The sequence below is a fragment of the Pezoporus wallicus genome, unplaced genomic scaffold (genome assembly GCF_028554395.1).
Source record: "Pezoporus wallicus isolate ANWC-B61680 ecotype Strahan unplaced genomic scaffold, APGP_CSIRO_Pwel_v1 contig_7485, whole genome shotgun sequence".
Lineage (NCBI taxonomy): Eukaryota > Metazoa > Chordata > Aves > Psittaciformes > Psittacidae > Pezoporus > Pezoporus wallicus.
In genome coordinates, this window is record NW_026641901.1 from 13160 (window position 1) to 37433 (window position 24274).

Consider the following 24274-nt stretch of genomic DNA (forward strand, 5'->3'; position numbering starts at 1 on the left):
GTCAGGTAACACACTGTCGAGAGAGCAAGAATAGTGTGAGAGTGAGGAAAACTGGAAAACTTTGAGAGGATTTCTGTTGGAAGACTGGTACTCCTTTTTCCAGAGAGAGGTGGTCAGAATGCCAAAACCCCTTTTCTTCCGTTCCCCTCTTACATTACTTGGTTTACTGAAAAAACAACCACTCCCCCCTGCATGTCTTCAGATAGAATTTAGTAGGACAGCCTTCTCTGGGCTCTCAAACCTAGGAAGGAGGATGATTGGTCAACCCTCTGCATAAAGGAGACCTCTTAAAGCAAGCTGGAGGTGCACTGCGACTTGCCACAGCACACACGAAAGGTGTCGACGCCCGGTCAGATAAGTTGTGTCGCGTGGAGGAAGATGTGCTCGATCGTCTTCGGGGTCAAAGTGTTACTGTGAGGAAATCCAGCACCTTGCGCCTCACGCGCTGCTAGGCCCTGCTTAACGTCCTTCCTCGCTCTCCTCTCCCCGCAGCCCCTCCCGGTGCTCCTTTCTACGCAGCACCGCGGGCTGCAGCGCACCCTGGAACAGCCGAGCAGGCGCAGCCGCGCTCAACTACAGCTGAACTCGTATTTCATGCTTCGGATGACGGCCCGGAAAAGCCGTGCAGCACGCACCTCTGCCGAGACGCGCCAAAGCCGTTCCTGGGGAACGGCTACCATGCAGCCGCCCCACCATGCCCTTTCACAAAGGCTGAGGTTATTCCACAGGAGGCGCCCTTCCCTTTCTGCCACCGCTGACGCATGCGCATGGCGTCCTTTAAGAGGCGCCCGCCCGAAGAAGGGCGTCCCGGCCCGGGCTGTTCTATCGTTAGTCGGGCCACCTGGGCCTGCCGAACTCCCGCTACAGGTCTCCTCCAGCCCCGCCCGCCGTTGTTCTCTCGCGATGTTCCCTACAGGAAGTGAGCGAGGGAGCGTGCGCTGGCCGCGGCCGTTGGCGGCGGTAGGTGAGGGGATGTCGGCCGCGTGCGCCGTGTCCCCTGAAGCACAGCCGCCGCTGCCGCCGGGCGAGCGCGATCCTCCGGCCAAGGCGATGCGCAGGAGGCTGAGGCAGGGACACCGTGAGGAGTGGGAGCAGTTGTCCTGGGTGGGGGAGGGTGCAGGTGGCGTCGACACCGAAGTGCCGCCGGCAGCATCGCCGGGAGACGGGGACGGGCGTAGGCGGCGGCAGGCGCAGGAGCCGAGAGCGCTGGCGGGGACGGCTACGGCGGCTAGGGGAGAGGAGGAGGCGGAGGAGGAGCGGCTGGAGCGGGAGCATTTCCGGAGGATCATCAACGCTTTCCGATACTACGGGTAACCGATTCCTACAGCCCTGTGCACGGGGCCCTGGCGCCGCGGCCGCCTTTCACCGGCTGCTGCGCGGGGTCAGCACCTCGCTGTCCATGCGGGCGACGTCTGGCTCCCGGGAGCCCTCCGTCCGTGTTCCTTGTGGCCGGTAGCGCGGGTTCCACTCCCCTTTCGGGATGCACGCAAAGTCGCCTCGATGTCTTTGTCAGCTAGGAAACATACAAAAAAAAAAAAAAAAACAAAAAAAAACCCAAAACAGACATTGTCGAAGTACAGCGCACCTGGAAAGGTGCGAGAGATTTCTAGAGGAAGGTCTGTTTTTAAGGTGCTTTTAAGACGCTGTAAAGTACTCCAATAGCAAAGGGATGCAAACCGTGTCTCGGTTATTGTGGAAATTTCTGAAGGACGTGTTAATTTGCACAAGAGATCGGGCTAAGGCTTGCCATTTGTCGAGTCGGAAAAGACCTTGATGGTCCTATGGGAGTGAGGTAAAGGGGGGTGGGAAGGGACGAACCCTACTTAGTATCCGAAGCTGTTGAATGGTAGAGGAAACAGAATTTACAGGAGGGGCGGACATTGGCTGCAGAAGTTAAATCCTCTGCAGTTTTTTGGTGAACTGTGTAATATTATTCTAGGTCTGGGAAGCAGATTCGGGATGTAGCTACACTGCCCATTGTATACTTCAGTTGACAAACCCCGGTCATGTGAATCATGTGTTGGATAGTCTTGTGAGTGTAACGCCGGCGTCGTTTGTACATGACAGTGAGGTTCTTGGAAGGAGTGGGTGATTTATAGGAGCCTTTCTTCTGTTTGCCGCTTTTACTTTTTTGTTAGTTTTTGTTTTCCAAAACTAATATTTGGTCCCTAGGTTGGTCTAGATGACATTCGGATGTCTCTTTCAAACTGAATTCTCTAATAAAAATTGGACCATACCAAAGGCTTTGTGTTGCTTATTACTGTTAGCACAACAGCCAAATGTACTGGTATCAGAGATGTAACTTTATCCTCTGGCCTTAAAATCTGGGAACATACTTGTGAACCTTATGCTTACCTGTGACTGGGTTGCCTTTGAATGCTTCAGTTTTCATCAACACATAGCAAAAGGATGTGACTCAAATTTTTCCTACAGGAATTGAATTAAATTACCTCTGCCTCAAGGAAATAACTCCGAATTTAAGTGAAATTACATATTTCATTAAAAATTATTAAGGCAGTAACACACTTTTCAGATGAGACCAGATTAAAGGTCTTGTTTTCTGGAGACATGGATTTAACTTAATTCTTTATGTGTAGTTCTTATGATTTCAGTGAATTATTCATCTAGAAGGTTGCAATTCATTGTGAAATGGTAGGGGTTTATAAGGGCTTTTTTTCTGATAAAACTTTCAAAAAGATGATATTAAGCTGATATGCTTTATATAGATTATCAGTTTTCTTATTTTTTCTGCCTTTTTTTTTCCCTTCAGTTTTTTTTTTAAAAACAGTATAGCTATTGCAGTAAACATTCCCTTCTCAGTAGCACATACATAATTTTGGAGATGTTAACTGGTCAAATTTCCCGACTGAAGTTGCAACTAAAATTGCAGCAGTGGCATCTTACTCCCTCTCATGGCTAGTTTTCCAGCTCTGCTGCTATATGCTGTCACAAGAGTTTGAGAAACGGCAGTGACTTGGCCTGATAATTTTCTGCTGCCAAAAGGGGCAGTATCCCTTGTCCTGGCTACATGACTTGTTGTGTCTAGAGTCCTCATAACTATGGTCCAGCAACTTGACGCAGTAAAGTGACAGAAATCAAATCGAGTGATACACATACATGTCTCTTTAGGGTTAGCAAGTGAAATGAACTTTGTGGCAGACCTGGTGATTGCAAGAACAAGGTAGAGGGCAGAACTGTTCTACATGAGGAAAGGGAAGAGGAAAGAGAAAAAGAGGACCTCTTAGCAGTAGATTAATCTTTTCAATGAATTTTTTTGTTTTGGGGAAGCGGAAGAGTTACATTTTAGCCTTGTAACTTGTTTAGCCTAGTTAGGAGACCAAGTTTACAATATTCATGCTTCAGGGGAGTATGCTGCTAAAAGGTCGCTTAGTATCTTGCTGTGGCTGCCAGAACACCAGTATGGTCTAGCTGTGACTTTCGCTGTTTTTTTAGGAGTAGGTGATTTTGAGGATCCTTGTGCCCAGTCCACATCTTGTTATTTCTGTACGCAAAGATTACCACAACTTTTTAGCTACTTAGTCAATTTAAATTAGACATATGAAACAATCTGGCTGATTTTGATGGGTTTGGGGTTGGCTGTTCATTAAATTTTGTAGATCCGTGTATTAAGGTGGTGATGATGTGCTGGAAATAAGTGGCTGGTGATGAAACTGCAGTAAGGCAATGGTTCTCTTAAACTGCAACATGTTTAAAAGAGTGGCAATGTAGAACTAGAGCTTAAACATTTTGCCTAAAAAATTGTTGAAAACTTGTTGTCTAGTAAGAAATTGCAAAGTCTGATTTCTTCCTGTGTCTAAAGAAATTAATAATTCTAATTTGAATAGTTTAGGGTGAATTATTTATATTTACTGTGTATTGCATCGAAATACCTAAAGACCGTAAAACTTTTGCTTTTTAGAACAAATATGCACGAACGAGTGAACAGAACAGAGAGGCAGTTTAAATCTCTCCCAGCTAACCAACAGAGTCTCCTTCCTCAGTACCTTCCTCATCTTGACAAGATTCGGAAGTGCATTGATCATAATCAAGAGATACTACAGACCATTGTGAAAGACTGCACTCATATATTTGAAAATAAAGAATATGGAGAAGACGTATGTTAAAAATAGACTTTTTCATACTCCAAATGTTAAATTCTGTACACTTTGGGATTTTCCGTGTTTGTTTTTCACACCTTTAGGTCTCAAACTTTCTTTCCTTTCCTTTTGCCACCTTTATTTTCTTCTTTCATGCTTCCTGCCAGCTGTATTTTCTGACTCTTCTTTCACATCTTGTAGAGCTGATGTTTAATAAATCTGTTTGTTGTTAGTTCTTGTACTTACACTTCAAAACAAAAAAAAAAAAAAATACCCAGAGTTCTAGTTCTACTCTGGATACTGCCTCCCTCCCTCCCCCCCCCCCCCCCCGCATAGCATAAATGGTATTGTCTTTCTTACTGTAGGTTATTTCATATTATGGCATTCTAGGTCTGATAAAGTTTTAGATAGGGCAAGTATTTTTAATGTTCTCATCTGTAAAATCATTTTCACTGCTTACCTGCTTTTTCAGTGTGGCATCTCTGTTCAAAACAATTGCGCTCAGACTTGAAAGACTGGTATAAATGGAAACTGAAGTCCTTTTTTGGTATCTGCGGGAAAGGAGCAGTGATAGGCAGCTCTAATGTAAGCTTTTGAGGTTGCCTCATCAGTACCTAAAGGGGTCCTCTTCTCGGGTGAAGCAGTGCAGCCTCTGCACTAATTAAGCCCTGATCCTTTCCTGAATATAAGGACTGTCAGTTGTGCTCTGCTGTGCTGTTATCATGTTGTTGGGATTTTTGTTTTTATTCAGTGGGGTGTTTTTGTTTTGTTTGGGTTTGTTGCTTGTTTGTTTTTTTTTCTAATGTGGAACCTAATCTCTTTGAGGGTTGGACTGAGACCAGCAAACTCAATTTGCTTAGGATTCTAGGTTGGATTTGAGCCCTTGTGTCAGGAGTGAAAGGCAGGTGCTTTGTCAGCTAAAAATCCCAACAGTCTTTATTATATGGCTTTTGTGTACTCCCTTCCCCCAAGTAAAGGGGGAAGTAAAGATACTTGGTACCTTTTGCACTAATCTTATTTTTTCTTCCACTTTAATCAGGGAAGAGGGAAGATTACACCAGCTTCAACATTTGACATGGATAAATTAAAATCCACTTTGAAACAATTTGTGAGAGACTGGAGCGAAGAGGGGAAGCCTGAGAGAGAGTCCTGCTACCAGCCAATCATTAGTGAAATTGTAAAAAACTTTCCAAAAGAAAGATGGTAATAGTATTTTAAGACTTATTTTTTAAGACTTACTTTATGACATATTTTTATGTGATCATACACTATTACACAAATGTAAGAATGTTTTACGGAGTAATGAAAAGCTTGGACTTAAAAATAGAGAAATTGCCTTTAATGCAGTGGAATTTTTTAATCAAAGTTGTTGTTTCTAATACAAGGTCTTGGAAAAGAGAATAATCATAAACTTCACAAAGGAGGTTTACCTTCAGCAGGTAAACCAGGAATAATTTTTTTCTTTTTCCCTGCAGTGTGATGTAATGGCATTTCTGTTAGCTCCTCAAGTAAGAGACCTCAGGAGGTTATGAAGTTAATTCAGTTGTGCAAAGGAGGTAAAATTTGCAGGTTAGCAGTTTCTGAGTGTGCTGCACATAAAGGGAAGGACCCCTGTGATATCAGCAAGTATGAGTATTATTGCCCTTCTTGGTGGAGGGAAGGAAGAAGACTCTTAATCTCTACCACAGTTTTATTGCACTGCAGATACTTAGTTCTAGCTTTGCTTTCAGGCAGTTGTTAAAAGGTAAGTCTTGGAAATCTTTGCTGCATATGCTGAGGGTAACTTTATACAGTGTTGGCTTGTTAACACCACTAAAAATAGTAATTGGTGCAGGGTTTTTAGGTAACTTAAGTAGAAGTGTGCTGGTAGAATCTTGGGAGATGCTAGTCCTGTAAGAATCCCATGTTTAATGGCTCTGTTTTGTTTTTTTTTTTGTCAGCCGCGTTGTTATAAAGTACTTTCCAGTTTAAGCTTAGCACAGAGTCACAGGTTCATTAGGGTTAGAAGGGACCAACCCCCCCTTTCAAGACAGGGCCACCTAGAGCAGGTTACACAGGAACATGTCCAAGCAGGTTTTGAATGTCTCCGAAGAGGGAGACTCCACGACTCACTCTGGGCAGCCTGCTCCAGTGCTCTGCCACCCTCAATGTAAAGTTCTTCCTCATGTTGAGATGAAAATTCTGTGTTGTAGTTTATGGTCATTGCTGTTCATCCTGTCTCTGGGCACCACTGAAAATTCGTGAACTTTGTAAATGTAACAGGTTGCTGTTTTGATACAGCTGGGTGTTACTGTGGGTTTTATTCTTTCTCAGTAATGGCTAATAATGCATCTGTACCAATTTGGAAATACCTTCCACTAGCCATCTTTTAATTTTCATTAGTAAAGGCTGTTAGTGGTAACAGAACACAGAGTGGACATGATTGATTTCTCTTTTGCTGTGGGCGAACTTATCTCGAGGTGGATATGCCACTAAAAATGTTGTGTCTGATGGTGAACTTTCTGAAATGTTTTTAGTGCTAACAGTGCCCTGTTAGCTAAAAATTAATTAAATACTACAGGTTGCGTGGTGCAGATCTGTAGAAGTCATAGTTCTGAAGGTAATCATTGTGATCTTGAAGGCAGCAGTTCCTTTTTTCTGTGTAGGCTAGCTTTTAAAGCATTTTGGTTATGGGAGAGAATGTCAAATTTGAAGAGATAACATGCCTGAAGTTGGAAAGTCTTGCCTTTTACATTTATCGTCAGTGAACTTTTACTTCAAAACCTCCAGCTAGTTGTAGGAAGCAGTATGTGGTAATAGATTGGGTGAATCTGAAGCTGATAGCTTTGTGCTGCTTTACCAGGAATTCTGTTTATTGTCAAGCAGAACTAAGATGACAGTGCTTCTGTCCCTATTGTGATGGCTCTGAAATACCCATTGGGGTTTTCTTTGTCTAGGGAAATCTCAAAAGCATCCCTATATAGATGATAGATCTCTATTACAAGTTTGAGTTTGTCAAATGAAACATCTTTTTAATTTATAAAATGTGTATTGCATCCTGTCCTGGTTTTGGCTAGGACAGTCATTTTTCTTCCCTAGTGTCTGGTGCAGTGCTGTGTTTTGGCTTTAGTCTCAGAACAATGCTGATAACATACCGATGTTTAATTGTTGCTAAGCAGCACTTACCCTGATCAAGGATTGTTTTCATTCTCTCATGCTCTGCCAGTGAGGAGGGAGGGGCATAAGGGGCACAAGAAGCCAGGAGGAAGCAGAGACAGGACACCTGACCCAACCTAACCAAAAGCGTATTCCATACCACAGCACGTTATTCCCAGTATATAAACTGGGGGACGGCCCAGATCGCTGCTCGGGTCAGGTATTGGTCAGCGGGTGGTGACTGTGTAGCGCATCACTTGTTTGTTTTTTTTTCTCGAGGTGGGATTTATTCCTATTATCATTACTGTAATTATCATTATCATATTATTGGATTATTATCTATATTTCCAATTATTAAACTGTTCTTATCCTAGTCCATGGGTTCTTGCATTTTTCCTGGTTCTCCTCCTCATCCCACTGGGGTGTGGGTCAGAGTGAGGGGCAGTGTGGTACTTAGTTGTTGGTTGAGGTTAAACCATGACCCCTGCATACCTGTTTAAAAGCTTAATATTCATGATCATTGTGGATCTGTCATAGCAGTTATGTAAAACCTTTTTCCATTCATGTACTGTTACTTACTGTCTTCAACTGATTCTTTTTCATAGTGACCAGATGCTCTCTCCTCCTTAGGTGTGCATGCCTCTTTGAGGTGAGAAGCACAGTCACTCTGAAGGGCCTGTGCTCTTTCTGCATTGTCAGGCTTAACTGGCAGTGATACCTCACCATTGTGCAAGAAGTAACTTCCCTGCTAGGGCAGGCTGGCTTCTCAATCTGATTCCTTTTTACAGTTTCGGAGGGGAGCAGTTGTTCCAGTTCTAAGGGGTAGACAGGGCCTGAACTGACCATAGTGAAGTTATTCTGGCTGCTATCAAAGAATGCAAAGTCCGCTTCCTCTGGAGAGGACTGGCTCAGGGTGCTAATGTGTAAAACTAGCCCATAGATGGAATCTCATACTGCAGCTGTGCATTTCTTTTGAGTTCCCATTTGTAGTACAAGGTGCTTAAGTTTCTTGAGATGGTGAGATGAAAGTGCCAGAGAAAACGTATATTGGTGGCACTAGGTAATGAAAACGTGTTGTTTTTTTTTTTTAGATTTAGTTTATATTGAAAAAGAGAAATATTTTTAATTCAAGACCGTCAGTACAAGTAACCTTTTTAATGGCTTCAGTGGAATTTTATGTTCAGTTTCTAGTTAACTTTATGTTAACATTAATTCCATATATTGGAATCATCTGAAAAAGGAGTTCAGATTTTTGAAACTATTCAAATGTTTTGTGTGATGCATACAAATGTTGTGTTGCTGCTCTTCACAAGATTGGCTTCTATTGCTTCAGTTGGTGTGCAAAGAACAGGAAGAAAGGGCTCTGTGTGCTAGCTCTCCTGGGAAGCACAAGAGTACCAGAAGCAGTGACTGAAAGCAGCTGTAAATTAGAACACTCTTGTGAGTAGGTGTTACTGTTATCTTGTGTTTTGGTCCAGTCTAATGGTAAAAGCTGTTTCTGCCCTCTGTTCCTGTTCAGAAATAATTCCTTCTTTCTGTTTAGCCCTTTAACACAGAATGTTAGTAGCATCAACAATCCAGTTTCAAATGAACTGCCATGAGATGAGGTCTTCCTGAAGAACTGATAGATTTCCTGCATTATTCACATTCATATTTAGTTGTGTTTCAGCTCACAGGGTCTCTATAATATTGTCTACCTTTTGATGACGCCTTTTAAATTTCTTTGATTTCTTGGATTTGAATGAATTACAATCACTGCTTTATATTGGAGAAAATATTAAAACCAATAGTTCTTTTATTTCTTGATGGAATATGTTAAAATATTTTTACAAAACATTGTTTGGATTTTCAACTAAAGCATACTGATGTTTTTAATTCCCCTTTTGTCATCTTGATTTTCTTCCGCTTCTGCTGTTACCTTTCCTACTTATGTGAAGGGATGTAACGATCATAGACTTCTTGTCCAAAATGAGCCAAAGAAATAGTTAAGCTTTTAGTTAATTATCATTCCATGGCCCAGAACAGTAAACTAGGGTATCTTCTCCAGAGTTTTCTTTTATTCATTAACTTGGCCTCTGGAACCACCTATAGGTTGAAATTTAAATGTCACGCTGTCCAGCAGTGATTGCATTTTCCAAGATGCAGGCAGGACAGCTTAGTTTCCTTTTTACTTGAAAACGTAATTTATTGGTCTTAAGCCTGGGCTTGGATATACTTCTTGCAAGTGCTCAGTCATAGTTACGGTGATGATAAAATTTCTGCTTTGTATGATTTTAATTTTACATAAAATACATCTGTACTTGCAGGGTTTTTAATCTCAAAAATTGTAGGTAATCTAAACTTTGCTTTAAACATTGGATTTAGGAGCAAGCTATCTCTTCAGTTTCACTACAGTCCATTGAGTGCTTTGCAGGTCTTCATATGGAAACACACAAACCTCTGCTTCTAAGTTTGGAGAAGTGATTGTACTGTTTACCTGCTTTCATAATTTTATTCGAAAAGTAGTTGTGTTTAAAAAAAATCTTTGAAAATATGATTACAAATAGTGAAAATACTATACTGAGGATTGGATCTGTTTACTACGTAGATTTACAAATATTACAGAGATCAAACATCGGGAAAGGAGTCGCACAGTGTGATTTATGCTGATCTTTCCACTGATCTTCTGTGTATGGGCTTTGTATTTCTTACCAATTCTTATGATTAGGTAACTTTGAATTGTAGTGATTGATTAGTTTATGAAAATGAGAGTTGTGTTTGATCACACACAAATCCTTTCGCTGAACTTCAGTTTATCTCTTCAATGCCATCTGTTTCTTGTTTTTTTTTGAGGATAATAAGCATAAAATAAGAAGCCCCTATTTTTATAATACATAATTTTTCCCTTTAAAAAAGAACACAAAGTTAAAATCTTCATTAATAGCATTAATAAACATCTAAAAGCTGAAAATAAATCACACAGTGATGGCATGACAGGTTTTAGTTTGCTGGTATTCATTTACTGTTTTTAAGAGAATGCTGCAGTTTCAGTAGTTGAGCCAAACAGTGCCATGCAGCTCTCTTCTCTGCTCTTTAGCCAGCCTCTTCTCCCCTGTATCTGTCAGATTAACAGGACAATATTTCTTCCCTGTTGCCCCACAGATTTTTAATGGGTACTTGTGGGGTACCCATTTATGTTCCTATACAGTACTAGATCTGTGTCATAGAAATTGTGCAGCTGCGGGTAGTTTGAGGGTAGCTTCGTTATAGATAAGTGAGATTATCAGTTACTATATTATTATTGTATTATCAGTTGTCTTTGCAACTGCTGCAGTTACATACCCACTAAAGGAAAGCAGGTTTTCCTAGCCTTCTAAATTATCTTACAACTATAGTCATTAAAAAAACAGTTTCTGAGTGATTAAAAATTAGCTGTTCTAATGACTCAAAAATTAGCATAATACAGGGTTTTGGAGTGCTAACACAACCACTGGTTTCATATCTTATTTTTTGAAATTCACAAGGAGCTTCTCACTAGCAATTCCTTTTAATATTTGAAAAGCAAAATGTGTTTGAGCTTTTTAATTTTTTGAGGGTGGTAATTGTTATAGAGTATGTTCACTGCATACCTAGGTTCTCTGACTACAGACTTAAAAAAATGCCTTTGAACCATTTTGGAAGGCTAGTGTCAAATTATGGACATGGATTTGATGATACTGTATTCTATTAGCTGTGCTCTGTATGCTGAAATGAAGTTGGTGGCTCGCACCAGCTCCTAGCAACTGATACGAAGAGTATACAAAGAAATCTGATTACTAACAAGTTTCCAGATGGATTTCAGTCCCATAATAAGGAAGGAAAATAATAAACTGCAAAGGAAAATGCAGTTAAAATCAACTATTTTCTAAGAGAGAATTTGGGAAAACTAGTTCAGAGATAGAAAAACTATATTATGAATAGAAAGACACAAGACAATTACAAGCAATTTAAAATTAGTTCAGTTGAGAGGCTCTGTCTTATTTTAGGATGAATAAAGATGTAGATTTTGAAATGCGGTTACACCTATATAGCTATTAGTTATCAGATTATTTGAAGGAAAGTGTCTTTTCTAATCAGTGTATGAGAATCTTAGAAGTGGCTAAAGACTTCAACCAGTTAGAAATACATTTGGAATAACAGCCTACCACTACAACTGTAAAAAGCTTAACACTGAGGTTTTTCTAGCTTCTTCTGGAAAGTGGATTTTTTTTTTTTCCTCCTTCTGGGTCCGTGTTTTCAAAAATTTCATCTTGAGCAAGTCATTTTCTCCTGAATTAATCTTTCTTATTTCAGTGTGACTTCCAGGCTAGCTTTCTTCTGGCTATTTTACCTTACCTCTTCTGGCTGTTCTACCTTACCTCTTCTACCAAAAGAGGTAAGGAGAACTGTTGTTTTCACAGGAGTGCTCTTAAGTAATAGCAAAGTCTTTATTTCCTGCTTCTTGTTAACTGGAAAGCAAAGAATCTGAAAGTATAATAGAATGGAAATGAAAATCCTCAATGAGAACTTTGATTTTCCAATTCGGGAGGCTTCACTAGTTAGATGATTAAGCCACAAACCAAAAATACTATTAAAACTTGTTACTTTTTGTGACCTTTAGAGGAGAATAATGCTTTCTTTTGGTTTTGGGTAATAATCTTCAGAAATGTGCTACTTTTCAGAATTTACGCAACTCCTTCGCTCATCTTTATGCTTATGCAGCGTGCTAAATCTTGTAAACCGTTTTTGGCATCCTGAATTTATATGTAGTCAGAGATTCTGCATTTTGCTTTCTTTCATTATGTGTCTGGAAGTGCTGATTGTGGTTTTCTTCATTTAGCTGCATATAAATTGATGTGTATCTTTTGTCTTTGAAGGTGACATCCAAAAGGCAGGGTAGTTTGTGTGTTCACAGGTTTTTTTTTGACATGTGAAGTTATGAAGTCTTGTTCACAACTAGAAACTGAAAAAATATTTCCTTTTAGATTAAATATATTTTCAGTTTGGCATGGAAGTGTTTTTTGTTTGCTGAGTGAAGGTTTGATTGCATTGTGATTGGTCTAATGCTTAGAATAGGTATATATTGCATTTACTGCCTGTAAAATAAGAAAATTTTGAGTTTCTTAGTCCTTTACTTGCTGAACTTGGAAGATGGAAGAGGTTTTTCTAGGTATCTCAGTAAACACATTGCTGTGTGTTCTGTGGTTGACTTCAACTTGATGCCTAGTTACGGGAAGTAAAGGGTTAGAGAGCTGTAGTGTACTCTTAAGAAACTTTATGCCACTTAATGTACTTCACTGAAATTGGTGAACATACATAAAACAGTTGTCGAGAAGGTAACTAAGGTTTTTGTAGTCTGAATTGCTCATCAGCTTGTGGAAGTTTTCTGATATCAAAATACTTGTTTATTTTTCATGCAATGTAACCAAGATTTCTCGAATATTTACAATTTATCAGTGGGCTTCAGAGAAAAATGGTGCCATATGATAATGTTCTTTCTTCAGTTCACTTGAGATGTTTAGCTTGATAACTGTAAAAGTTTTCAGGGAAAAAATTGGTTTTTACTTATGTTCTGTATTCTGAATGACAGTTGTATATGTTGAGTCATTTCTGTGGATTACTTTGTACAGTTAACCAATCTGATCAGAACTGGCTCAGGTTGCGTTTAAAAAGTAAAATTATACAGCAAATACATTGTAATATCTAAGTATATGGGAGTGGGGAATGTTGAAAGGACCTCTAAGTTTTGTTAAGAGGTATCAGATAAAGACTTAACTATTATTTTTGTTCTGTTGCAGGGATTTCTCCAAAGTTAATATCCTGGTACCTGGTGCTGGGCTAGGTAGATTGGCGTGGGAAATAGCTAAACTCGGTTATGCTTGCCAAGGAAATGAGTGGAGCCTCTTTATGCTCTTTTCTTCTAACTTTGTACTCAACAGGTATATAGCTTATGTTTTACTTGCTGATTGAAACCTAAGGAGGCAAAATTATAAATGGGAAAAATTTGAGTAAATAAAACTCGCAAGAACACATTTGTAAGTCTTAGCATAGGACTTGCAATGTAAAATGTAAAAAATTACTGTTTTTAGGATGTAATAACAAAAAATCAGTGGGATAAATGTGGGAGGGAAGCATTGTATCTGAGTCATTAAAATTATAGAAGGAAGCATGTCTTTTGGGTTCTGAGACTTAAAATCTCTGTACCACGTATTTTCTGCATAATCTTGAATAGGTTTTATGATTTATTGTTTCTGTAAAATGTATGCCTGTCTTACTGATATCAAATACATACTAGATGATGTGTGCATGATAGTTGGTGGCGATCAACAGAGGAATCCTGTTAAAGTGTCACATTCTATACTGAAATTGTAGGCCTTGTTTGACATGCAAAACAACCACTTAAGGACACTGAACCACTTAGCAAGTGGCTAAAATAATAGTCAATAGGTCTACAATTATTCTGAGGTACTAAACTTGAACATAGTAAATTTCACTGTATAGGTTTGACTTAAAGTGACATTATTGTACTTAGTATTCTGTCACTTGCATTTGAAATTACTGGTTTCATAATGAATTTCTTATGAGGAACAAAGGCAGCAAATGCAACTATTCTATTTCTTAAAGAAAGGGGCTGGGAAGACCAGGTGAGCAAATAGGGAAGAGTTCTGGGGTAGTGTTTTGGGTTTTTTGGGGGGGGGGAGTTGGTACCAAGTTCAGACAGACAGGATTTGCCAGTTCATTCTTCCATCAGAAATGTTGCAGCTTTCCTGAAAACACCTGAATTCTAGTCTTGTATTCTGTCGTCTTTATCATGATGTTTTGGAGCCCTGTTTGTAGACTATCCACCAGAGACTGTGATGATCTTAAATCTGTTACAACTTACTGTTCAAAACCAATAAAAACACTCTTTATTGTGGCTGCTGCATGTCTGCTTAAAGCAGTAGTGGTCAATGTGATAAAACCAAATATTTGCTATAGGTTTATTTGTTCTTTTACTTACTTAAATGACTCTAATCTGGTGGTGAAATTGGGTATTGTAGTTGAGCTAATCTAATGCCTTTTAGCTACTGAAAGGAGGTCACACTCTTGTCATCCTTACCCATTACATCTCTGCTGGCTCTGACGTTCTTCAGAACTTCTGAAGTAGCATAAAAGTATTAATTTCCCATCTTTGGGAGCACTGATTACCTGTCATAGTGGTTCAAAGGTGAAAATTAACTTCACTCCTAACTGATAATATTTTTTGTCTTCGTCAAATACTGAGGCTTTGGCCTATATGGGGAATTCTGAAAATCCAAGCTTAGTTTATGATAGTAATAATTCTTAACAGCTAATGCTTCTGTAGTGTTTCCTATACATATAAGATGTGTATCAAAGAAGTATGCTTTAGGCTTGCTAATGGTGTTAGATATAAATTGAGTATCGCTCAGCTGCTGTAATCTCCATCTTTGCTGGGCCAAGGTATCAGTTACAAGTTTTCTTACCAGCATGGAATAGAATATAGCTAACCCGACTCTGAATTTCAGTCAATTCAGTTGAAGTCCAAGTATTCCTTTCTGCTAGATCTGACTGTGGGCTTGGGATGTCTCTTAAGAAGGTTTTGGGGACTTTTGGGATCTTTTATTTTAGTCTTAAGTGGCTGTTCTCAGTTAGCCTACTGAAATGGATAAGTTTACCTTTCTGGAATTGGAAGAAAAAGCAATCATCAGTATGAGCTGAAGATACCAGTTAAGGAAAAGTTGTAAGAAAGGATTTTGAGCAATAGTTTTAAAATGCAGTCTTTTTTTTTTTTCAGTTGATAAAAGCATGATGATTTTGCTAACATGCTACGGTTTGGATGTACCTACATTCACTAACCCTGGTTTATTTTTAGGAAGATGAAGTACTGTTTTGAGTGTCAAGCCAACTACTACAGTGGGCTTTTAGATGTGGTACAGTGACTTAAGCCTTTTGTACGCAGAGTGGTATCTTCTGGTTTTTATGCTTTAAGAAAAAGTAAATAAATGTAATTCTCTTAAATTTTCAACTTTTGTTATTGTGGATAAAGTTGCCTAGCATGGTATGGAGAGAGTATGTCATGGACAACTGTGGTCACTGTAAGTATTTTAAATTTATTAGAGTGCATTATTCCATTGAGGAAGCTCTAATTCGAAACTGAAGTGACCCTGGAGTATCTTAGCTGCAGTGGCTTCAAGGCTGTTGCAGTCCTTGTATGAGTAATTGTGCTTTCCTTCTATGGGTAAGGTTGTCACTGCTGGTGTATTTTTCTGGTGTTTACATAAGGTCTGGATATAATGACAAATGGCAGAGGTGATCACTGGTAGTGTACAGACACCATTTCTTACGTGTTTTGGAAGAGGAAAAAGGGAAAAGCATGATCTGTTTTCCTCCCCCTGGAAAGCATAATGAAATTTTCTGGCAGTTTAGAGCCACAGGACATGTGTTACTTCCCTTTGACATCTGACCGGAGGAGAGGCAACACTAGGGTAGTACCTGTGTGGAGGAAGCAGGGGCAGCTGTTTGCTGACTTGCTGTTTTCTGTTGCTGGAGATACACAGCACAAGGTCAGAAGCCTTGGCCTAACAGACCTTTAGTAGCAGTAGCCCCAGTAGTCCCACTTATTTGTGAGAAGGCTGATGTAATATAAAACACTTTGCACCCAAGTCAGAATAGGGTTGGTTTAAAAAAGCTTTAATTAATACCAATAGAATTCATGCTAATAATTGGCTAATCTTTACTTTCTGGACTTCAGATAAATCTAGACACTTTGAGAAGGCTACTTAATTGTATTTGTTCCATGCCCATGAATGGCTTTGGATGAAAAGTTAATCAAGCATTTTTTCTTCAAATCACTGCTCAGAAGTAAGATTTAACCTACCCATCTTTTCCAGAATTGTCTTTTCAACTAAATATTGATCAGTAAATGCCCCTGTGGAAAACAGTAAAGTGCATCACACTTACTTAAAGATACTACATCTTTATAACATAATTGACATCATACATTTTCTGTTAGAAGGATATAATTGTAAAAGTCTGCAGTACTTAGTTTTGAAGTATAAATTACTGAAGATGGGAATGGAGGTTTTCAAGTTTGAATATGGAGAGGGATTGGTCTTTTATATTAAATTGGGAATTCTTTTTGCAACTGTTCAGAAGTCTATATGAATATACTTTGTTCTCACAAAAAAGCAGCTCAGAAAATACTTTCTAATCTACTGGGATTTCTTATTTTCTTTACCTTTTTTGTTGTTAAAGAAATACTTGGAATATAGGAAAAACTTGACTAGGAATGTAAGGAGAGAGCTAGAATGGTTAACACAGCTTTTGATGGCCAACATGTTTGAGAGTTTTGGTCTTTGGGTTTTTTTTTTTGTGATTGGTTTTGTGGGGTTTTGTGGATTGGTTTGTTTGTTTGGGTTTGTGGTTTTGTTTGGTGTTATTTATTCATCTTCCTTTTTTTAACCACAATAGAAATGCCTTTCTTGAAGAAAATTATGCCCATGTTATTTGGACTTTTTCTCCTGCATTCTTTTCCTTTGACTGACTGCATATATAGGATCATAGATTAGTTAAGGTTGGAAATGACTTTAAGATTATCTAGTTCCAGCCCCCTTGCCATGGGCAGGGACGTCCGCATTGTCCCTAGTCTGTCTTTTGTTTGCAACATACCTAATAAAAGCCCTTCCTCTTACCTTTCACATCTCTTGCCAGACTCAATTCTAACTGGGCCTTAGCTTTCCTGACCTGATCTCTAGCTTCCCCAACAATGTCCTGGTATTCTTCCCAGGCTTCCTGTTCTCACTTCCAGCTTTTATAAGCTTGCTTTTTCCTTCTGAGTTCTCTAACTAGCTCTTTATTCACCCATGGCCATCCTGGCCTTCTTGCCCCATTTTCTTAATTGTTGGGTCACAACGCTTCTGAGCTTGGAGTAGGTGATCCTTGCATATCAACCAGCAGTCTTAAGTCCTCCTGCCCTCTAGGGCTTTATCCCATGGAACCTTATTGAGTTACTGAGCAGGTTCCTGAAGAGGCCAAAGTCTGCTCTCTTGAAGTCCAGGGCAGTGAGCTTGCTTACTCGTAATACTCATTACATGTGCAGATGGTTACTGAGCCCAGTATACTGCTGCTCAAATACAGTTTGTTCTTGTGTTTTGTTTATTTTATTTTTTTTATCTGTTGGTTTGATTTTTTTTTCCGTTTTCTGATGAGATAGAAATATGACGTGAAGAAAGTAATAAAATGTTATTTCAAAGACTTTTACCACAGGTGTTTTCTGTCCAGCAGCGAAAAGAGTGCACTTTCTATAACCTGGTAGATTGCTAGCAGTTTATGAAGTGTTTGATTTCTGTTTCAAGGGACAGATGTATCCTCTGTTGTCTCTGAAAGAAAATGGCTTCACTTTTTAATTACAAACTGATCCTACAGGACTGTGGGAAAAGCTGTTTTTTATACTTTAATGATGTATTTTACAACTTTTAAAAGATACGAGTTGACTTAGTTTGTCATGTCGACCCACAAATTTTGTTTTACAAAGACATGTTTACTTAGCATAATTGCAGTGCTCCAGGTGTTACTAATTTAAAATGACATCTAGAGCAAAACTGCTATTTTGTGAAATGGAATTTATTTATTTATTTTTGAAATCTAAAAGCATTCTTTGAAAAATGCTTTTGTTCTGTGCTTCAAAATCCCAGTGAAGGTGGTTTAGAAAGAAGAGTTTAGAATGAGAACAGATGTTCCCAATAAAATTAATGTTATTAAGTTGCCTTTTTTTAATAGAAAAAAAAATTATCCAGAAAGGGTTAGCTTTATTGAATATACTAAATCATTAATGTACTTAGTCTTACGAAAGAATCCTATGCATTTTCTTTCCAGTGGAGAAGTTGGAGAAAATGGTAAAAAGTGTGTAAAGAAAATTTTAAAGCTAAAAAAGCCAGGTTTTTTTGTTGTTGTTTTTTTTTGTTTGTTTGTTTTGTTTTGTTTTTTTTTAGATAATTTGTGTGTTAGAGTAAAATTGGGCTTTTTTTATCAGTTTGTAAATTGATAGGCAGTTTGAAATGTTCTGAACTAGATGAAAATCTTTTAGGAAATGTGTAGCTTTTTATCAACAATATTGATATTGGTGAAAGTCTTTGACTCCAGTATGTCTAGGTAATAGATAAGTAATTAGTTGAAACTGAATTGTGCTGATTTCTGTATTTTGCAGATGTTCTGAAATTAACTCATGTAAGCTTTATCCCTGGATTCATCAGTTTAGCAATAACAGAAGATCTGCTGATCAGATTCGTCCAATTTATTTCCCTGATGTTGATCCACACAGTCTTCCTCCTGGTTCAAACTTCTCTATGACAGCAGGGGATTTTCAAGAAATTTATTCTGAGTGCAGTGAGTAAATGCAGACTTCTAGGCTATCCATGCAACTATCTTCAGTGTATTTGTTATGGGACAGTTTATACACATAGAACAGAACTGTATCTACAAGCATTAAGCAAAAAGTATTAACTATAGCAAGATTTTCTTATTCCAAATCAGCTTGTCTTAGTTATGAAAAAACATAGACACCTCTTTGCCTAATAAGTGTTTGCTGTAATCTTTTTAGAATAAGACAGCATAGTAGTATTATGGAATGGTTTAGTAGATTTAGAAAAGTGATGTTACAGAGGGAACAACATTACTAGTTTGTTTTTTTTTTTTAGTGTATAAAATTAATATTTTTTGTGGATGCAAAGTTTTTGTAGTAGTAAATTATAAATGAAAAATGTACTTACTGACCATCAATAGTAAATACTTTTGAGGCATATTATGTACCTATTTAGAAGTAATTTTTTCCTTATACAGAATTGGATTATCACCTCAGACCTCTGTTTTGTGTTTCTACCTTTCTGTCCCTATTAAACCCTTTGCCATTTTTCAATGGAATTATATGGCTCTTGATCTGTGCTTTATTGAGCACTTGATTTCCAGATATTTTCTTGCAGGGGTCTTTCTTAGAGTTGCTTGATTTTCTGAAAGTTCTGTTTTGTGCTAGAGCATCTGATACTGGCATAAATTAAAACTTCAAATTTTTTTATTTACAGAACTTTAAATTTGTGCAATTTGAAGGATAAATGTCTAGAGAAAAACAGGGAGACTCAGGCTTTAAAAGATAGACTTTGAAAGATCCTGCTTGTTACATTAACGACGAAAAAACAGCTGGAGAAATACTCAGATGCTGAATAAAATGTTTTAAAGCTGTGTGATCTGTGGAAGTACATTTCAGTGTGTACTTCACAGACTCGTGGTGTTCTCAGTGTTAACTACAGAGGGCCAAAATCGCTGGGTATTTTTACAGCTGTATTTTTAACAGTTATGGTAATGAAGTTCATAGGGTAGGTGAGTAATAGCATGCTTGGGCTTTAATTTATATAAAATGCATTATAATATTTACATTTTACAGTATATAACAATATATATCCCATTTATGTGACATGTATGAACAATTTTATTAAGTGCATAAATGATAAATATGTATAATATTTTAGAATCTTCATGCGTGTATATATACATATATATACACACATATAAATAGGTCACATGAACCAAAACTTAACTGTTACATTGAACCAAAATGTTAGTTACTTGTAAACAAAATTGAGAGCCTTTAACTGTTTTTAATTGAAGTTAATGCTGAGTGTATAAACAAATACTGGGGTTAAATGAACTTTTGCAGGGGTAGAAACTTTGAAACTAATCTCTGTGTACATTTTTTTATGCAGATACATGGGACTGCATAGCAACTTGCTTTTTCATAGATACAGCACATAATGTCATTGATTACATTGATACTATATGGAAAATACTGAAGCCTGGCGGAATATGGATAAATGTAGGCAAGTGTGACCAACCTTTCTTCCTGCTAGCCCTGACTTATGTTTGATCATGTAACAGGCATTTAGTACTTGAAAAGAGCTGTGGGGAAGAATGTATTTGTGCAGAAAACTCTAGAGCTAGAAACATCTAGGGCTTGGAAGCTAACTTGGGTGTGTTCGGAGGATGTCCAGGTGTCTGCTAGTTACAATCAAGTCAATGCCATGTGATTTTTGAATAGGGAAGTAAATCTTTTTAGTGGCAGGTTTTACATTCATGCATCACACATTTGTTATTTGACAGATGTAGTCTCCTGTGTTCTTTTCTTTGCTGTTTTTCTAAGAAACTTTTTCCGTGTGTAAATACATCCTTGCATTTTTTCATAATCTGTTGTCTAATTTGCACTGTGCTTCTAATCCCTAAACTTTGGGGATGAGATCTGTATGTTCATTGGCTCAAAAGATGAAAGACTTAATTTAAGTCTTCCATGGTAAAGGAACAGCAGAAAAAAAACTCTACAGAGTTAAAACATACTGTGTAGTAGAAACTGGTCAGTCACTACACCAGTCCTGGTCAGTGACAGAGTGGAAGCAGAGCTCCTGAGTAGGCTCCTGCCTTCCATTCTCAAAGGGCAGCAGTGCTACTAGACTGAAGAAATTTTAAGATGCAGAAAAAACAATCTGGTAGGAAATGCAACTTTGTTGAATAAGCCCCTGAACTATTTTTTTTTATTTTGCATTGATCCTGAAATTCGTTATAAAAAATACGTGTGATAGAAATACGTTCATTTGCCTGTATTTGAATATGTGAGTCTGAATATAAATGTTCTTTGCACTTTCAGTGTGTACTTTTGAATTTTTTAAAAACATTTTTGCCTTTTTTTAATAGCCGTTTCCCTTGTATCTTTGTACTCCAGGTCCTCTCCTTTACCACTTTGAAAACTTGGGAAATGAACTTTCTATAGAATTAAGTTATGAGGATATAAGAACTGTTATACTAAAATATGGATTCCACATAGAGGTAAGAAGATGTTGTAGTTTGCAATGAGCAGTATAGGTACAAACCAAACTGCTTTGAAAAAACATTTACCTTAAATTTAACTCTACATAATGACATATACTAATGACTTCTAGGAGAATTAAATGCTTGTGTGTTGCAAATTATTTGCTTTCCTCATTTTTAAAAGTATATAATAGGCCTTGAAATCTAGTAAGTACATAGCACTTACCTTCTTAAGGGAAACTTGGATATTTCTTGTAGAGAGTGTGTTTTGAAAACTGCTTCTTTTTTATCAGGTGGAGGAAGAATCTGTAATGTCAACTTACACTGTGAATGAACTCTCCATGATGAAATACTACTACGAATGTGTGTTGTTTGTGGTGAGAAAACCAGAATAGAAGTGGTCTGAATAGTTTAATAGGAAAAAAAAAAGTTGTCTTGAAAGCTAGAAGCGAGAATCAAATGGACTAGGTGATGTCTGGACACAACCTCAAATCAAGTGGTGCCTTCTTATTCCTAATAGGTTTTAGATAGTGTCTATTTTCTTAGTATCTCTATTGCTATCCAGACATGTACTATGCCATGCATATTTGTAATATACTTGTGAAAATGGAGGAGGAAGTGTTCACATTACACTGTCTCTGCTTTGGACCGCATTCAAAATAAAAGCAAAGTTTTATTCAGAATAAAATTTAATGTTTGCCGTAAATAGGCTTTGCAAATGCTTTGTTTTCTGTAGATTGATGATTTTATTTTTTCTACTTCCTGATATTAGGAATACTTAGAGACGCTTACTGTACTAGTTGTGGCATAGGGAAGTTATTTCTAAGCATGTACTTAAATTATGAAGTCTGAAATGATTGGAAAGTGATAAAGTTATTCATAATGGATAAAATAGCCATCAGACCTATTAGACCAGAATGAAGTAGATTATTATACAAATTCCAATATTTGACTGTACTACTGTTAACAATATAATCAAAACAACCCACAGACTGAAACTTTTGAAATGCTCTGTGAAAGCAGAGTACTGTGTGATGAAAAAGTAGCATGTCACAGAGAAGTAGTATGTTAACCTCAGTTCAGGAGTAACACCAAGTTTGATCAATCTGCTAGTGTTGAAACTGAAATATGTTAGATGCGTTGCAATCTTAAAATACATTGATTTTGAGTCACCTAGTGAATACTTAAGCCAGAACAGTGGAGCAGTATTTCTTATTCTTGTTAACATAATTAACTGTCATGTAATGCCTTGAGCTCTTTTTTTAAAGTTGATAATATAGCAGATTTATCCATGCTGTATGCAGGTAGTGCAACAGAAAAATCCCTCAAGCCAGTGGGGTGGGGGAAGTTACATGTATGTTTTATGTGCTGTGACCTATCCACCTCTATCCAAGTCAGCATATGCAGCCCAACTGGTAGATAGCTTTCTTGTACCTTCAGGCTCTTTACCCTTGTGACTTAATGATTTCTTGTTGCTAATGTTTTTTTTTTCCCTGGCAGATGTGGCATAGGTGAATATTTAATCTACACATCATGATACCATACAGGAGGCTGAATCTTCTGTCACTTAAAAGTGATGTACATGAGAAAATGTTAATTAATAATCACTGTGCTGACAAGAGGTACCATGTTAGCCATTGAATTTTCTTAACATATTGGTTACCACAAGTACCATTTTTAACCATTTGAAAAATTTCTTAAAAATAAAAATATTATGGTAAGGAATCAAGGGCTTTTTGTATTTTGTCATAATGGCAGTGGACAACAGCTTGCTTGTCCTCTATTTTTTCTGGTTTGGTTTATTTGTTGTGGGTTTGTTTTTTTTTTCATGGAGATGTCCTAAATGCATCTCTTCAATAAATCTGTTACTGGCTTTTGGATTTTTCCCATCATGGCAAAAAATTTGTGCCTTTATTCCTAAATTGAAAGTCTGCAAGGAGGAAAAGCGCAAACTTTATTTTTTTTTTTATAGTTTCAATGCTGCATAAGAGAGCAACATGCCTGGATATACTTCAGGACCATGCCACTTTCTGCTCAGAATTACTACTGCGAATAAAGGCTTCTGGTCTGCTGCAGTCTTCAATTACAGCTTTGCTTTAACTAGTCTTATTTGAACTCTTTCTTCTTAAAAGCCCCCAAAATGAGCAGTTGGAGATCCGCAGTGGTCCAGGGCAAATGTGTTTAAAGCTGAAACATTGCCATTGCCATAAAGTAGGTGAAATATAAAAGCCCTTGGACACCTGATAGAAAGTTGCTTTAATTTCCTGTATTGTTGAGAGACTTTGTGCTTCTTTGCTTTCTTTCTGATTTTTATTTTTTCCCTTAGATGGAGTATGATTAGTTTGCCTGTTTTTCAAGCTCCGTGAATTAAGATGTTAGGTGAACGTTGATAATGCTGTTGCTGAGTAGTATATGTATCTGTAATATTGCCCAGTTTCTGCCTCCTGCCCAGTCTGTAGTTACACTTAAAATGCTGTATTCCTGTTCTGCACAAGCGGGCAATGAGCTCTTGCTTTCAGTAGACTGTGGCTATCTTTTGTTCTCGTGGTTTTGTTCTTTGCCACCCTACATTGTCACAAGTGCCATTTTATGTGTTGCTTCTGGAAAATGTTTTTGTTTCCTTATGTCAGGTTTACAGTGATGTGCTTTTATTTATCATCTAGAAAACGACAGTTTTCCCCAATGTCCTTTTGAATTTTAACGGTTGCATAGGAATTGGAAGCAGAATAATGATGTTTATAAACTGTATGAGTTGGCTGTGTTTTATACTTGAGCTCCTGTTGACTTGTATTTTATTCATGGGGATAATTGTGTATTACTGAATGTGATCACATTCTTCTATTCAATTGTATACATGGGGATAGGGGGGAATACTTGAGGCATCCGTCAGCGGAGCCAAGATCATTTAATTTAGGTTACTGTTAAACTGTATGTGGTATCTGGTGTAAAATAAAACGCTGCATAATCTTCACTGTACTAACACTCCTCATACGGAGCTGCAACGGGTCCTGTATTTGTCTTTGAGTTCAGTGCGCTCTGGGGTGGGTGACGACGCTAAGGAAGGGGAGGTTTCACGCTCTGGGTGCGCTTCCCGCTGTTCTCAGTGTGGGAACGGCGTTTTGGACACTAAGCTTTGCCGTAGACTTGATCTGTCTCGTGCTCGCTGCGCTCCGTTGCCTCCGGGCGCTGCTTCCCGA

At 38.1% G+C, this 24274-nt stretch overlaps 1 protein-coding gene across 3 annotated transcripts; it reads left to right on the plus strand.

The window, feature by feature from the left end:
- Window positions 1-877: 877 nt before the first annotated feature.
- CARNMT1 (carnosine N-methyltransferase 1) lies at window positions 878-22879 on the plus strand. 3 transcript variants are annotated; one of them, XM_057425800.1, is made up of 9 exons: window positions 878-1310; window positions 3920-4115; window positions 5137-5300; window positions 13028-13168; window positions 18436-18614; window positions 19985-20098; window positions 20992-21095; window positions 21371-21454; window positions 22578-22879. In XM_057425800.1, exons 1-9 carry the CDS (start codon window positions 904-906, stop codon window positions 22590-22592), a joined length of 1404 nt encoding a protein of 467 aa, XP_057281783.1. In that variant the 5' UTR covers window positions 878-903; the 3' UTR covers window positions 22593-22879. The 3 variants fall into 3 exon arrangements, 2 of the variants coding, with proteins under 2 accessions (XP_057281783.1, XP_057281782.1); XM_057425799.1 differs by lacking the exon at window positions 22578-22879 and having other exon boundaries at window positions 21371-21783; XR_008974456.1 differs by lacking the exon at window positions 22578-22879 and having other exon boundaries at window positions 879-1310; window positions 19985-20094.
- The last annotated feature ends 1395 nt before the right edge of the window (window positions 22880-24274 follow it).

Bases quoted from the DNA above. Each gene is read 5' to 3' on its own strand.
- CARNMT1 (XM_057425799.1), top strand. From the start codon at position 904: ATGTTCCCTACAGGAAGTGAGCGAGGGAGCGTGCGCTGGCCGCGGCCG. The intron at 18,615-19,984 runs GTGAGTAAATGC...TTTTTTATGCAG, and splicing joins AGAAATTTATTCTGAGTGCA to ATACATGGGACTGCATAGCA. The intron at 21,096-21,370 runs GTAAGAAGATGT...CTTTTTTATCAG, and splicing joins AATATGGATTCCACATAGAG to GTGGAGGAAGAATCTGTAAT.